The sequence below is a fragment of the Microsporum canis genome, genomic scaffold (genome assembly GCF_000151145.1).
Source record: "Microsporum canis CBS 113480 supercont1.3 genomic scaffold, whole genome shotgun sequence".
In the NCBI taxonomy this organism is placed as follows: Eukaryota; Fungi; Ascomycota; class Eurotiomycetes; order Onygenales; family Arthrodermataceae; genus Microsporum; species Microsporum canis.
The window spans coordinates 2938753-2954575 of NW_003299167.1; the positions used below are offsets into that span (position 1 = coordinate 2938753).

At 46.8% G+C, this 15823-nt stretch overlaps 6 protein-coding genes across 6 annotated transcripts; 3 read left to right on the plus strand and 3 right to left on the minus strand.

Moving 5' to 3' along the window:
• Positions 1 to 538: 538 nt before the first annotated feature.
• On the minus strand, positions 539 to 2178 carry MCYG_03958 (secalin; the record flags this gene model as incomplete). Its single annotated transcript, XM_002848406.1, has 4 exons — positions 539 to 561; positions 645 to 1241; positions 1340 to 1491; positions 1766 to 2178. The coding sequence occupies 4 exons, from the start codon at positions 2176 to 2178 to the stop codon at positions 539 to 541; spliced, it is 1185 nt and encodes a 394-aa protein (XP_002848452.1).
• A 1899-nt stretch (positions 2179 to 4077) lies between these two features.
• Positions 4078 to 5898, plus strand: MCYG_03959 (conserved hypothetical protein; the record flags this gene model as incomplete). Its single annotated transcript, XM_002848407.1, has 2 exons — positions 4078 to 4852; positions 4892 to 5898. 2 exons carry the CDS (start codon positions 4078 to 4080, stop codon positions 5896 to 5898), a joined length of 1782 nt encoding a protein of 593 aa, XP_002848453.1.
• A 364-nt stretch (positions 5899 to 6262) lies between these two features.
• On the plus strand, positions 6263 to 8181 carry MCYG_03960 (peptidyl-prolyl cis-trans isomerase cyp8; the record flags this gene model as incomplete). The annotated part of the gene is made up of 4 exons (XM_002848408.1): positions 6263 to 6272; positions 6333 to 6349; positions 6425 to 7608; positions 7671 to 8181. The coding sequence occupies 4 exons, from the start codon at positions 6263 to 6265 to the stop codon at positions 8179 to 8181; spliced, it is 1722 nt and encodes a 573-aa protein (XP_002848454.1).
• Positions 8182 to 8521: 340 nt separating this feature from the next.
• Positions 8522 to 10209, minus strand: MCYG_03961 (protein kinase domain-containing protein; the record flags this gene model as incomplete). Its single annotated transcript, XM_002848409.1, has 3 exons — positions 8522 to 9070; positions 9134 to 9759; positions 9840 to 10209. The coding sequence occupies 3 exons, from the start codon at positions 10207 to 10209 to the stop codon at positions 8522 to 8524; spliced, it is 1545 nt and encodes a 514-aa protein (XP_002848455.1).
• Positions 10210 to 10871: 662 nt separating this feature from the next.
• Positions 10872 to 13213, minus strand: MCYG_03962 (YjeF_N domain-containing protein; the record flags this gene model as incomplete). Its single annotated transcript, XM_002848410.1, has 3 exons — positions 10872 to 11116; positions 11181 to 13043; positions 13099 to 13213. The coding sequence occupies 3 exons, from the start codon at positions 13211 to 13213 to the stop codon at positions 10872 to 10874; spliced, it is 2223 nt and encodes a 740-aa protein (XP_002848456.1).
• A 918-nt stretch (positions 13214 to 14131) lies between these two features.
• On the plus strand, positions 14132 to 15656 carry MCYG_03963 (mitochondrial protein; the record flags this gene model as incomplete). The annotated part of the gene is made up of 2 exons (XM_002848411.1): positions 14132 to 14216; positions 14284 to 15656. 2 exons carry the CDS (start codon positions 14132 to 14134, stop codon positions 15654 to 15656), a joined length of 1458 nt encoding a protein of 485 aa, XP_002848457.1.
• Positions 15657 to 15823: the final 167 nt, after the last annotated feature.

The following is a 15823-nucleotide window of genomic DNA, read 5'->3' on the forward strand; positions in this document are numbered from 1 at the left end:
GGAGTTCAATGTTTGATGTCGAGAAGGATACGAAACGGACTCGGGCCGAGTTAGTTTTCCAGAGCGGTTGTGCATGCTATTGGATGGTAATATTTCGATAGACTCGGTTCTATATCTTGATCCGTGCTTCCCGGGTAGTTCGGCTAGGTAGGACTTCTCAGATGGACGCTTATGAGTACGATAACCTAAAGAGTGGCGATATTTTTGATATCCGTTACGGTCACTGCTTTTGCTTTTTTCACGGCTATGATTCTTGGGAGACCGGCGACACTGGAATTCATCATCAGGAGAGAAATCACACTTGTCATATTCTCCAGAAGAAAAGGAGGCTTCAGTGACGGAGCTTGCGTTCTCTGGGTCGAATAAATATGAATTATAGTCTGAAGCATCGCTCTCTTCTTGAAGCCACTTTTCCACTATAGCCTGATCTCTTCTAATTTTTTCCGAGTTGACGACCTTAGGTGGAAGTTGCTTCTGCTTGCGCGGTTTATGAAGAGGTTTGTTCAGAATACGGGCATCTTGTGGTGGCGGTTCTTGTCTAGGGTGGTCCTGTCTCGGATGCTGTTGGCCTTGGATTAATACTTGAGTATCCGGAGGGAGTTCTTCATTTCCATTTCGGGGGCGGTGAGAATAATATTGCTGACGTATCTGTTTCTGGGGTATCTCTTGCTGAGGTACTTGTTGCTGAGGTACTTGTTGCTGAGGTACCTGTTGCTGAGGTATTTGTTGCTGAAGTATTTGTTGAGGTATCTGTTGCTGAGGTACCTGTTGCTGAGGTACCTGTTGCTGAGGTACCTGTTGCTGAGGTACCTGTTGCTGAGGTACCTGTTGCTGGTGTCCCTGGTTCATGAACTGGATGTTCCTGTGCGGTTGTTCATTCCCGGTATGATTATGATGCTGGTAGGGGTTGCGGTGATCCTGACTGAAGATCTGAGTTCCTGGTATGATTTCTTTCTGCTCGGAAGGGTGAGCATTTTGGCGTAGCTGTTCGTGTTGGGGAACTGGATGACTCTCCTGGGGGGGTGGGGGACGGGATTGCGGGTGATGTGGTCCTATCGGAGGTGGTGGGATCCGCATCATCTCGAGCTGCGGCCCTTGGCCTTGGTGATGATGATGGCCTGGAGTAATCTGTATCATTTCTGGTTGCACTCTCTGCTCTTGATGATGGGGTGCGGCTCTGAACTCGTCAACAGGGGCCATTTGTCCATGGTCCGGTGGTGGGCCCTGTGGAATTGGTCTCTCTGTCATCATTCGAGGGTCATGATGTGCTGGAGGAAGTTGGTTAACGTGCCTCTGGCCCTGTGGTGGCCCAGCACTATGTGCATGCGGATGATTGAACTGATGATCACTATGGTGAGGGTGAGGATGTCCTTGAGGGTAGTTTGATGGAAGTTGTTGGTGATAAACTGGAGGCCTGTCCTGGAGACGTTGGGGGGGTTCATTCTGGAAGTTGGGTTGTGTACGACTTTGTGAATGTGGACGTGGATCTTGCTGAGGGTTAGTAAGGTTTACCCCAAGGCCTAATTGATGATGAGCCTGGCGAAAAGGGTCACCAAACTCTCCAAATTCAGCTCCATCCTGCCTAGCAGTATTCCTGGCTTTCTTCTGTTTCTGAATCTGGGCAGTACGAAGAGCACGAAGAACCTCAGGTTTCAGCTGTTTGCAGAGCACAATTGCTATTGATATCGTCAATGCTTTCTTAGGACCGAATGTAGATCGAATATCTCTGGTTGCAGAGTTGATATAGACACAGATCCAATCATACTTTGGATCATTGCACTCTTGCTTTCTCTCCTCAATTAGATTATCAATGTGCTGGCGTTTGACCAGAGTCAGTTCATGATATGCTTCAGTAACAGACTGACGCTTTTGTTTCTGAACCAGGTCGATTAATTCCGCCTGTGGAAGTGGCATCTTGCAGATGGTGGCTGTGGCCCAGGTTCGCTCTCCACCAGGCACTTTGGGCTCGCCACGGTATAGTGTCCATCCCTCGTACATGCTCTCGTGGAGCTGAGTTCCTCGAGAATTGCCATTAAAGCTTGTATCAAGGCCAATATTATTGAGTCGGCCGTTGAGATCATCTAGGTCGTCGACATCCGGGGTATCAGGAAAGTTGCCAGGCATTGGCATATCCTCCAAGCTCTGGCGGGAAGAGCTATTCCCGGGCCCATTATTCATGTTATGCATATTATAGTGCATGTCCACGGTAAATCAGCGACTGGTAGCAGTCGATAAAACCTATAAAGCCATCGTTAGTTCAAATTCTGTGGGTCAACAAGTGACGTACAGCTGATGATTATAGACAGGATAGAAGGATGCCAAAGGAGTAAATACCTGGCGATGTCTAATTTGTCCCTTTTCTATGATGTGTGGTAAAGAGTGGGTTTGGTCAAAAGATGTGCTAGGCAGCAGGCGTCTTCAACGTTGCATTTGGGTAGTGATGTTGCCGTATGCTCGAGAAGTGAAAAGCGTAATAGGCCCAGTCAAGCAGCTGATATTTATTCTAAACGATAGATAAGCTGTTAGAGAGGGTTAAGCCTCTCTTCTCTCGTTTTCTTCCCTTTTGGATTTTCCTCACACCATCAGCATCCATGCAAGGCTGCTAAAAACCAAGAGAGCCTTAGGATCAGTTTCTGGCGCCCGGGAAAAAGAAAAGAAGAAAGAAAGCACTCTACTCGGGCGTTAGGGGCGAGGGCAAGGGCAACTTGGGCTTGTTGAATATTATGCCGTCATGTATGGGAATATAATACTGACCTCCCCGTGCTAAGGTATGACTTGATTATTCTCCAAGGATGTGTTGATATTAATAGTAATTGGTTGGAGCATCCTGCACTTCTTTGTAAGCATGTTTTAACAGACTAGGATTATTATGATCTGATTTTGGAGAACTGTACAGGTCAATAAACACTCTACAATGGGTACTAACCAACTGCTGGAAGCATTCGATAGTCCCACGTCATGGTGGTTACATGCCTTGTCTTCGGAACTACTCTCAGCAAAGAATCCGGGGACATAACTAGGTAGTTAACTCTAGATCATGATTCCATGTAGGGGACGAACGGGCCGCAGTCTTCTAAAAATGGCCCGTTTCAGATGATATAACATGTTAGCAGTTGTGATGTTAGTTGGCTGAGCCCCAAAGCTAAGTAGACCAGGAGAATATAGGAACTTTTCTCCCCCACCCCTGAGTCTAAAAGGCGGCTGGAGTGGCTGTGGCCTTGCCTAGTCGTGTTCTACTCTATCCGAGCTTTGTTCCCCAGCAGATATATAGTGTCTGATGGGCAGATGTTCCGTCACATCGGGGAAGCAACAACAAGCGACTTGAGTGGACAGAGACGCAAAGCCGTCAGCTTTTAGTTTCGGTTAACTATGAGGCTGACGGTGCTGCCGGGCGCCTGAGGACACAGGATGGGTCTTGTTGCCGTTACAAGGGCCAGACCAGCTGCAAGGCATAAACGTCTTTAGCTTGCCCGGTTGGCGCCTTGCATATAATAAACCATAATCAAGGCCACTGGTTGTAATCCCAAGGCGGCCAAAACGTCATAACCAAGTTTGTCTGGAGAGTTAAAAGTCGTTTATAGTTATCAGGTAACTATACGAGGTCGATGTTAACCGTTTTCTCCAGCGAGTCAGTATGCGGGACATGGGCCTACATCTTTTTAGGAGGTAATATCAACATGGAGAAACCTGTGAGCATACCTGGGTTCAACGTCTCTGTAGTCTAACCATTATTCTTCCTCTTCTCCCTTTTTTTTCCCCTTGTCCTCACTTCATGTTAAATCTCTGGTTCGTGTCGAGCTTCCATGGTTACTCATGCTTTTTGAAATGTTTATAAGCTTGAATTTTCCCTCTTTGTTCTCTTGTCTGTGACTCGCCTGTGAGGACTCCGTATTATACCACTTTGCTTTCATACTGCAGTAAACTGTTTAAAGTACCCAGGCTTGTCTTCGTGTCCTCTTCGCTCTGCTGGTTATGTCAATATGTGAATAAAAATAACCAGTCTCTCTGCCGCTAGTTCGCCTTTTTGGCCAAATGGCAGATTTGACACAATATCTTAGGTAAATTCCAACTGGAAAGATGGTGAAATACCGTTCGACATCCGCTGTCGCGTATGCTGGGCCTCTCCTCACCCCAGCCGCGTCTCTCTGTATACCATCGCCTCCTCCTGCCAAGCGAATGCGAATGAAGGAGGGCTCTTCCGAAAACAATGGGCCACCAATAATCGGGGATGAAGACATTCATAATGAGGACTACCGGTGTGGTGGCCCGGACCTTGTCAAACTACCTGCTTTGAGCCGGTATATTCCTGATAATGGTGAATGCCAGCTCATGTATGATCAGTTAATGGATGAAGTCTTGCTTGTGCTCGAAAGGTGGCACGTTGATCTGAAGGGAAGAACCCTACTCCAGCGTGCACATCATGAGGCCAGTGGCACAGAGACTTGGACCAATACACTTCTGATCCCTGCACGCAAACACGAGCTTGATGATACCTGGCTTGAAGCCTGCAAGGAGATCAGAGAGATCCTTGTCAATAATAACCTGGGAGATACCACTGTTGAAATGATTGATGAGAGGGCTTCCCAACGCGTTTTATCAGCTCCAATACCGCGTACTAACCCGTTCTATTCCACCTGGCCGGACCTCCGCTTAACAATCTTGAACATTCTGGGCGATAGTGAATGGACTATGCTCTCTCCTCAACTCCGTGGAGTGTCTATGGAACCTAAAACCATCACAATTGTGATCCTTGTGAAAGAAGACTCTACTTTTGATTGGATTGCTACAAGAGAAGCAGTTGTTGATACCCTAGACAGCCAAGGGCTACACCATATAGCTGTGGAAATACGCCGTTGCTCTCTTCTACAATTTCGTTCTTCGCCTTTGGTAGAGGGCTTCCTCGCTAAGGATGATTGGAGCTCCAAGCCATGTATGGGCGGAAGTATTGGTGCTCACTCCTCAGCTTTATCTTCGTCTACATTCGGTGGATTCTTAGAAATACAACACCCTTCGGGCGAATGGAAGCAATACGGACTAACAACCCATCATTGCGTGACTGCCATCAAGTCTACAGCTGATTGGGATAGGCATGGCATCAAACCTGGTGACCCGGAAAATGAGCTTACCCTTGATTACCCCAGCCTTAGAGACCACAACCTCGCCATTGATCACTACAGGGAAGAAATAGAACTTTTCAGCAAATTAGAGACCTATACTTCGGCAAAACAGCGCCTTGAAGAAGAAGACCCTTCTGTTTCACGAAATGAAAGGCAGGCCTATGAATATGTGAAGGGTCAGATTGAAGTCTTGGAGGAAACCCTGGTGCATGCCCACAACTTTTACCAGCATGGTCAGCTTCTCCTTGGGAAAGTATATGCGTCGTCCGGCTATCGAATGAACCCAAACAAGAGAATTCTAGACTGGGCTTTGATAGAGGTTCCAAGCGATCGCACCACCCAAAATAAGCTGCCTACGATCGACGATGTCCCTAAATCCTGCCGCGCCGCGTACCTACCAACATCCAAAGTTCTACAGGACGCAATACCCTTGAAAGCTGGTGAGATGGGTGTCTGTAAGATTGGCCGAACCACTGGCTTTTCAGAAGGAAGACTTGGAGAAATTAGAGAGACTGACATCCAGTGCTGGGTCAAAGATGAGGACGGCCACTGGGATAAGACGCGGGGCATGGCTTATCTCATCCACCGTCGTGCGCCTTCGGTCACATTTGGGGAACCAGGAGATTCCGGGTCGTTTGTCTTTAGCCTCGATGGTTCGTTCGTTGGGCTGTACCTGGGTGGCGATCGAGACGCAGGCACTGGGCTTTTTATGGAAGCCAGTGACCTGTTTGAAGATATCAAGCTGATCACTGGTGCCCGGGATGTTCGAATTCCTCAATGATGAGGACTTGACTACATGACCTGACTTCCCTTCAGCTGCATGGGATATGTTTTCTGTGTTTTTAACTAGTTATCGAATGCTGTCATATATTAACACTGAGAAATAAACTGCATGTTATCTTCCCACGCAGGTCCATTCATCTTGTTGCTCATTATATACTGTTACTAAGAGAGGAAATTTCGCAAGAACAGTGCCTAATATCAAAATGTTATGTAAGCAAGTCAAAGATCAGTGGGTAAATTATTATCCGAGGCCGGGTTCCAGCTCTGCGCGACCTCGGGAAGCTCAAGCTTCTCCAGATTTCATCCACGATATTCTACCAAGTTGCATTTAAATAACTTGCAACAGCTGGGCTAAAGCTAAGATGGGGAAAGGTATGTGAAGTATATCCTTCTACTGACAGCCTGATATAATTGTACTAACTTGAACTTTAGGAACTGATAAACTCTATGTACGCGATTTCTAGTATCCTCCTCGCGATGCCCTTCCTCCCAACCGGATTGAAACTAACACATAAATTGTATAGATTACCCATTCGGAGTGGGCTTCTGAGGATGCATTTTCCGCTAACGTTGGCGCTGGCGCTGCGCGGCGGAAGACTGGAGGCCCTCACGCATCCTTTAAACGACTACCTTTCAATTTTTGCTCCTTATCTCTCCAGCCCTTTTCCCACCCCGTATGCACATCCGATGGCATAATATTTGACCTCACACACATCCTACCCTGGATTAAAAAGAACGGTACCAATCCTGTTACCGGCGCCCCTACGAAGAACTCGGACCTTATCAAGTTACACTTTGCAAAGAATGATTCGGGAGAATATGTTGACCCCGTTACGTACAAAGTATTCACGGATAACACACATATAGTTGCGCTCGGAAATACGGGCAATGTATTTGCATGGGATACAGTACAAAGGCTTAACGTTAAGCCTAAACTATGGCGAGACCTGGTTTCCGACGAAGAATTCAGCAGGAAGGATATTATCACATTGCAGGACCCGCATAATGTGAATTCCCGGGATCTGAATAATTTCAAATACCTGAAGGATGGAGAGAGTAATGTTGCAAGTAGGAAGGATGACCAAAGTATCAATCTTAATGCAATGGGCAGCTCTGCAAAGATCCTACGAGCAAAGGAAGCTGTTGCTAAAGCGAGGGCTGAAAGAGAGCAGAAGGCAGCATCTGCTACTGCGTTAAACCAGAGGCAAAAAGAAACCTCGTCGGTCAAGAAGAACCAGACTTCTAGTCAAAGCGGCAAACCGGTACCGTTCAATGCTGCAAGGCATACCACCGGCTTAGCTGCTGCTTCCTTCACTAGCACCGGTTTAACCCCACACACTGCTGCGGATCTTTCGATACTGACAGATGAGCAATATATGCTGAAACGCGGCCGAGTTAAGTTCAATGGATATGCCCGGATAGTTACCAACATGGGCGACCTGAATATTGAACTACATACAGAACATGCGCCAAAAGCCGTGTGGAATTTCATCCAACTAGCTAAGAAGGGCTATTATAAGGATGTTACTTTTCACCGCAATATTAAAGGGTTTATGATCCAGGGTGGCGATCCAACTGGAACTGGTAGGGGAGGTGAAAGTATCTGGGGCAAAAATTTCGCGGATGAGGTTATTGGGCCACTCAAGCATGATGCCAGAGGGACGCTAAGTATGGCCAATAAAGGGAAAGACACCAATAGCAGCCAATTGTAAGTTGAATCCCGTTAAGTTTCAAGTGCCAGTTTTATATGCAATTGCTAATACCGAATAGCTTTTTTGCATATCGGGCGGTTCCTCATTTGAACGGCAAACACACAGTGTTCGGCCATTTAATCGATGACCCTTCTCCGTCTTCTCCAACTTTGGATGCAATGGAAGTGGCTCCCGTGGACTCCAACACTAATCGGCCTACTCCTCCTATCATAATTCTTGATGTGGTAGTTTTTGTGGACCCGTTTGAAGAATTCCTGAATAAAAAACGAGAGGAAGAGAATGCACAACAGCAAGCCCTTTCTGGAGCAAGTGGTGCTACCAATAAAGGGGACGATGACCAAGTTACATGGACTGGAAAGAGACTACGTGGTAATGATTCTAACAAGGGCAGCGGTGCTCCTGGAAGTACATCGGGAGTTGGCAAATATTTGAAGTCTGCGACTGCTGCATCTGAGGGGAATGAGGATGAAATTGTTGGATTTGTCGATGATGAGCCTGAACTAGAACATACACGGAAGAAGGCTAAGAATGCAGGGCGCGGAGGCTTTGGCAACTTTGACACTTGGTGAGAACACTGTCTGGTACAATTCTTTTTGGCGGCATATACACAAGCTCGGACGCGAAAACAACCACCCCCCGAGGCACACCCGACAAGCAACAGCTACAAATAACATGAATGGCTCCAAACGGATTGGATTCAGAGTAAATGTTTGCAAACATATAGATCGTTGCTAAGGTTTCTCGCCATTCGCCGCATTGCCTTATCGAACACGGGAATCCTTTATATACAATCTAATGGACCTGGAAACCTCAAATCCAACCATATTCAAATTTAAATCATGATGTCCTTTCTATCAACTTACGTCGGCCGTGGGTTTTCATTGGCTTTGTGTTTAGTCCATGATATTGTCAATCTACCCTAGGCGGTCTTTTCAGCTCTGAAGAAGGATGGTCAACCCAATGCCCCTGAAACCAAGGCAATCTCTGCAACTCTTCCATCTCCATCCGATTAGACTCATCTCTTGCCAGCAAATGCCTCAGTGCGTCAACACAATCTTGCGATAGTCGTTCGTCAATTGGCAACTCTTCGTTCATGATTCGCAGCCTTCTATCGTAAAGGTAATGAAACTTCTCTTCATCGTCATCTTGCCATGCATAGAGGGTCTTAATGTCTCCAAGATTTGGTTGACGCTCCGGAGTTTCCCAAGGAGAATACCCATGAAGCAGATCATAAACTAGGACACCAAATTTCCAAAGATACTGTACCCTAATATCGTGATCCAGACTTACCATGCTATCCGAAACGGTCTTCATGGGTTCTTTTAAGTCAGTGGTTGCGAATGCTAAGGCTATCTCTGGATTAACGAAATATTCGAATGCCTCGATATATCCATATTGGTTAGTCATCCATCCACCTCTTTCAGCTGCATATACAGCGCCAAAGTCGATAAGTTGGGCCTTTACTACATCGTTAGCACGGCACTATATGTGACAGGGGTAAGGTAGCGAGAATAACCATACATTAAGATTTTTATCCACAAGATAATTTCGATGGCTTAAGTCGCCATGCACCATCTTCATATCCATGAGATAAACAATCGCCTCAAGAAGATGAGAGGCAATCTTGCACGCCTGAATTTCGCTAACTCTCGTACGTTTCAAACGCGTCAATTGTTCCCCATTATATCCCGGGAAAGAATGTGTAGGAATGGCATTTCTTAATTGAGGTAGAGTTTCTCGCAAAGGGCTATCATCCACGCTGTCAGCGGACATGACAATCGACGCAAACTCCTTATGGACATAGATGGAGTCAATCGTCGGGAATCTGTCGCATTGTGTGAGGAGTTGGAGAATAACTGCTTCGACAGGTAGAAAACGTTGCGATGCGGTGGCCACCTCTCGGTATTCACACGTATGAGCCCTGGCAAATCCATGCACCCGCAACGGACATTGAAGCTCCATTTTTATAGCAAACTGGCGTGGTGCTCTAGGTATGCCGCTGTTTGCCCTCGGATCAGTGGCCCCAGTTAATACGCCCATACTATTCAACCATGAGCCAGAATCGGAGTCTGTACTGGCGCCGCTGCCAATACCTATGTCGGTTGGGGGAGGGATAATTTCTCTAGCAGCATATATTCGACCAAAAGCTACACGGTGTTTAGTTGGCTTGAATGAACAAGGGAGCCGAAGCTATAAACAGGGGAATTGTTCATCTATTTGAACTTACTTCCTTTTCCGATTTTCCCATATATTGCGAGCCGCTTAGCCATATCAGGGCACATTTTGTCAAAATACATCTTCTCAATATTGGGGTCGTTGTCATCTGGGAAGTCGCTATGGGATAACAAATGGTATCGACATGTGTCTGCTCTCCCCTTCTCAGGAGGATGCAGTAGAGTGAGGGGGCCAACACGTTCTAGATCATTGCATCGAGAGAGTATTTGTGGCCCGGCAAGTCGCCGTCTCATCACAATCCTCTGTAGCTCTGGCCCCACGTCCCCCTTAAGCATGGTGATTATCGATCGACCGACGTCATCGTCTGGCCGCCGAAAACCATACCACTCGTCCAAGTTGAGCTCCTCTTCGTAGTCTTCCATAGCTTCATATATCGACGATCAAATATGCCGGATGATGTTCCCGATGTGATGGAATTTATACCTGTAATTTGAAATTCAATGATTGGTTTGCCTTTGTGAGTATAGATACGTAGGGTTAGCTAGGAGAGGGTAATGATCATACCAAATTGATAAGATGCTCGCCGCTTTTATATTATGGGACCCATTGTACATGGTTATTGAATGGACATTGTCATTGTGAGTAACAAAGGTCTTGATAACGGGGTTGTTCCCAAGTTGAAAGAGTCAGAAGTCCTATCATTGGGGTGTTTTTAGCTTGTGAAATTAATTATAGGAATATGCTTTGCTTATGCTTTAGCTTCTAGTTAGTTATTGAATCGATTGACTAGCATAATGGAAGAAACCAGGTTTGTTTCATTTACAAATCCCTACGAAAATATGAGATGCATCCTAAAATAAAGGAGAGTAGTAGAGAAGGAATAACCCTTCTTAATATTTATAAAACGACAAGTAAACGATTTTTAGGCCCATAATTGTAGCATCGTGAAGAAAAGAAGAAAAACGCCGTATACCATTAACCAGGCCCCCATGAAATTCTTTGAGCACCAACCGTAGCCGCCCCTCCCACGATGCCTGGAAGAAAGAAGGAAAAGAAAGAAACATAGACATTGATAGATTATGACTTAGGGAGTAGGAAGCTGGAATCTCAGGGGTACAACCCATGCGTTTCCAAATTCAACTCCGTGACGGCGACGAGTTCCGTATTTTCTCCATGCCACAGGACTAATGCCCACATCTGCAACAATTTGCCAGGATTCACCCTCCCGTGAAGATAATGCAGTCACTAAGCCTGTCTTTGGTGCACCAAGGCAAATGACGAATTGAGAAGATACCGCGAGCTGGGACCCTTGAGAAACTGTTGCTTCTCCTACTTGATATTAATAAGACAAGAATAAATAAATAAATGGAATGGGTAGACTTAATTAACTTACCCGTAACTGCGGACATGCCAGAGGGAATATCGACAGATAAGATATCCACATTACTTCGGTTCACCCAGGAAATTATCTCAAAGGCGGTCGCTTGGTCATCAGTACGCAAGTCTTCAAAAGCAATGTGCATGCCAAAAAGGGCATCGATGACCAGTTTGGGCTTATAATCGCCCGTCGATAGTCTGGCAGAAAGGTCCTCCCATCGCATCACATGGCCTCCTGCTTTCTGGAAGACGTCGACTTGTTTCTGAAAGCCATCAGTGAACTCGTTACCACGGTCATTACCAAGAATACAGAGTGAGACCCTATAACCACGGTTGCGCAGGTGTCGTGCAGAAGCGACGGTTCGTGCACCGGTTCGATGATTTCCAACAAACACTATAATTATTGAGGGTACACGAAGTCCCGTTGCAAGAGAAATTGCACCTTCAGCAATTCCTCTGCCAGCGTTCTCTGTGACTATGTCCTCGGTTAGGCCAAGTTCTGATATAGCTAGTTGCTCTATCTCCACCATCTGAAGAGGGCTGATACTCGGACACCGCCTGCCTGTAGTTATCATATGGAGGGAGCCCACTGAAGAGCCTGATGACCCAGTCATAGAGGACGCAGAGTGCTTCATATTTTTGATGGGCTGTGGGCTTGCAGTACGAGTGGATAGATGTGAACGTCCTATAATGGTGAATTGAGCGGACGATGGCGTGGACGCTAGTACACCACTGCCCTTGCGTGAAGCCATAGATCGGTTTCTACTCGATGTTCTACCGTTGAGCGTATAATCATTATCTGTTTCTCCAGCTTCGCTATTCCACTGGGGAGCTTGAGGTTGTGATGTTGAGTCCAAGACGTTTTCCGTATAATGAAGGTTTTTCCCTCCATTAGTTCCAGGTTTAGGTCGCCTGTTAAAGCTTGCTAAGCGATCTTCAAGAGGGGTCATATCATCGTTTCTTATCTCATCAAACACCCTTCTCTTGTCGAACTTGGACAAGTTGCTTTCAAAATCGAAGTCTCCTAATTCCTGAATGTCGGTCGCCTCTTCGGTTGCCCATCCGTTTAGGTCTTCCTTATGGGCTCGTGACTTTCTGGAGGCCCTTGATTTGGATTTGTTAGCAGTAGGGGAGGTGTCAATCGGTTCTATGAAAGCAGTCTGCCTCCACCCCTTACCCGCGGTACCCTTTTTGCCATTGTTGTTGTTACTGTTGGTGGCGGAAACAAGCAGTTCCGTCGCAGGCATATCGGTTGTTTCTCCGCCGTCCTTCCCAGGCTTCCATTTATTACTCCGCTTGCCTCGTTTTCCCACATTTTTAAGCTGGGCTGCGGTTGAGCCACCACCGCCTCCCCGACGGCCATCGCAGGGTATCGGGGTTTGCTCCAGCTCCTGTTCTTCAATGATATTTCCCCTCGTAGAAGGTGGCACCTCTTGTTTGTTCAGCTCCAAATCGCTAAAAGGTGCATTCAGTGTTGCTGGAAGCCGAGAATGGTGTCCCATCTGGTTTATATGCGCTGATGTAGGTACTTCTGAGCCTCCTAGCATGACAGGAGAAGTAGAAATCGGGTGTGCAGTGACATTAGCCGGTTCTACCTCGTTAGGTGTACCCAGCCTGGATGGCCGTTTGAAACTTAAAATTGCCGGATCCACGAAAGATGAAGGCCCGGCAGTGCGGGACACAGATTCAGGCTGTATCGAAACGGTGGGATGCTGCTGCTGGCCATGTTGTGATGGGTGATATCCGTTGTCATCTATACGCTCATTTCTAGAGTGTGAAGATGCCTGAGGGGCTGGCTGGCTAGATATCTCTAGGTCTGCGATCCTTGGACCGTCTATATGGTACAAAGGGAAATGCTGGCCGTTCCACAGGAGATGTGCTAGTTGAAGTATTAGCATGGACACTTCAAACGGTGAACCCGAGAAGCGACCAACCGTTTTGCAAGCTTAACCTGGTCCCTACGACATCAACGACTTCACCTTCGACCCGGCAGTTTGGAGGAGTCTTGAGGGTCACAAGCACAGTGCAGCCGATGAATTCTGAAGCCATGGTTGTGTATGAGAACAAACTGCGGTGAGCTGGTGGGCGCAATGTCAGAAGTTTTCCATGCTGCAGAGAAAGAAGGTCTCCCACGAAGGCGGCTCTCCCTTTGGCCGAAAAAAAAAGGCTGCTTGTCCTTTCTCATGCGCAAAAGCTGATCTTTTTTTTTAGAAGTCGAGATGGAGGCTGAGCAGGTCACGTGGAAGTTCTTATCGATAACATCAAACAAAAAACAGCGGCTCTGATGAACTCCAAGCGATCTGTTTGCGAGCGATTATCAAGGGGTAGTCGTCGTTGATACAATGGAAGCCTTGATGGTCGTTGTGTTCGCCGAAACACTTTGGTTTTGATGTGAGCTGTTTAGGTCTTTCATGGTGCTGTTGCTGGAGACGGTACACACACTCCTATAGCCCCAGGAACAGCTAGCTGTTGAAGAAGAGGATTGGCCGTAGTGACCTGCGGAAGGAAAACTATGCGAAGGGAGAGATTATAGATAGAGCGAAATAGAAAGGTAGAAAAGATGAGATATAGAGCGAAAAGAGGAAGCGTACCCCTTTAATGAACTATGCCAAAAGAACTTGAAAGATACAGAGATAATTGGTTCAATAATATGTCCGTTATAAGGGGCGAATGTCCCTGACAACATGGAATATGATTATTCTACTGAAATTGTATCACTGAGCTCGCTTGCTGTATATAAGGATTAAACGTTGATATCTTCTTCGTCTTGTAGAGCGTCGAGGTCCTGATTTGGTGCAAACAAGACAAACACGACATCCTCAACTCCAAGAATGCGATCAATTGAACATTGAATATTTAAATACGAAGAAGACAAGCAGCACCAGGGACGTCGAGTCCACGGTACGGGCAATTAGTCCTTGTTTCCCTCCGCCAGACAGCTGGTGACTTTATACAATGCTTGATTTTATGGACTACATCCAGCTCGCCTTCTCGGACGCCTCGGGATGGAACCGCGATAACTCATATTCTACCCTGACAGACACCGCAAAAGGTACCTATGATAGCTACCATAGATTTGCAATGCAGAATAACTGACGAACAGGAACTGATATATATAGCTCTTCTTGACTTTTCTACTCCAGAGAGACTTCGCGTTCACCTATCTTCTCTCTCCACCCCACAGTTTGCGACAACATACACACTCGGGACAGTAGGCCTCATAGATGGCTCCGTCTCGTATCTATTCAGTACCATACCTCTTGACAAGACGCCCAGTCGAAGTGCCCTGATATCCCTACGCAGCCTTGTACCAGGGTACAGACAGATATACCCGCCTGCTGTCCCGCTAGACCTAGGCTTAGAATGGACTCTAGGCAGCAGTGGCAATACCGGTGCTGCAGAACAGGCACTCTCGAACGCCTATGAGGACACAGGGAGGTCAGAGAGGAAGAGAAAGGCAACTCTGCTTCATGCCACGCTACATCTACCGCCTCCAACAACGCTTACGGCTCTTTTCCTGCACCGTCCTTCACCAACGACAAAGGTCTCTGTTGCCTTATGGTCTAGCCAAGCCACCAATATATCAAAATCAGCATCGCCACAGGCGTCGATATTAACTCAATTGTTCCACGATACCGGTAAATATAGCACCGAATTCTTGTTTAGTACAGACAATACATTATTCGGATTCCGGGGGTTATGGAACTTTGGCCCTGACCCAAGGGACTCGGGTGGTCGAAATATTGCAACAGGTAACGTAAAAAGGGAAAAGACCTCTTGTCCGCAGTCTGTAGCACTCCTCTCTGCTGGCGGAGAGGCTTACTATTCACCAACTTCCAGCGTCATCGGCCTCTCGACCGGTGTGCGCTTCACCACACTGCCTGCTGCTTATGATGCACGATCAAGCTCTACTTCTCCACCAACACTTGGTGGTGCCGGTGGTAGCCAGATCCCTTCTCCAATCTCGACCTTCCCATATACACTTACATTGACATTAACCCCCCTAACGGGCTCTTTATCAACGACCTACTCCCTCCTCGCTTCTCCGAACCTAGCGCTCAGCTCCCGCTTTGGATTCAATGTATACAGCTGGGAAAGTGAAATGGTTGCTGGATGTGAACTATGGAGAAACAGGAAAAAGATCAATTTACATAACTACAACCCCGACGGAAGCGTTGATGACCTGGCCTGGGCAAAGAGGAAGCTCGGTCTCTTACCTCCCTTGGAGTCTTCGGACCCAGCTTCATCGTCTTCGTCGGTATCGCCTACAGTATCCCCTGTAACTTCGGAATCAGTTATCAAGCTCCGTGTTGACCAATCTTTGAGGGTGCGGCTCCTTTGGGAAGGCCGTATAAAGGATCTGCTAGTCAGTGCTGGAGTTGCACTTGGTCCAACATCTGCACATACCCCGTCAATATCATGTTCAGGCGGGTCTTCATCTAAGGGCTATAGCTGGACAGGCGTGGGTGTGTCCGTATTATACTCTTCATGATTCAAATGATATTCGTTCTATCATATAAACGGATCTCACTCCGTTATATACATTTATCTTCATACAATAGCATTCCCCTATTTTTCCTGGCATTTGTTGGGATAATGCTGAATCGATTGCTGGTCTTGAGTGGCCGGAGACTGGTGTGAAAAGTTATATCTTTAATT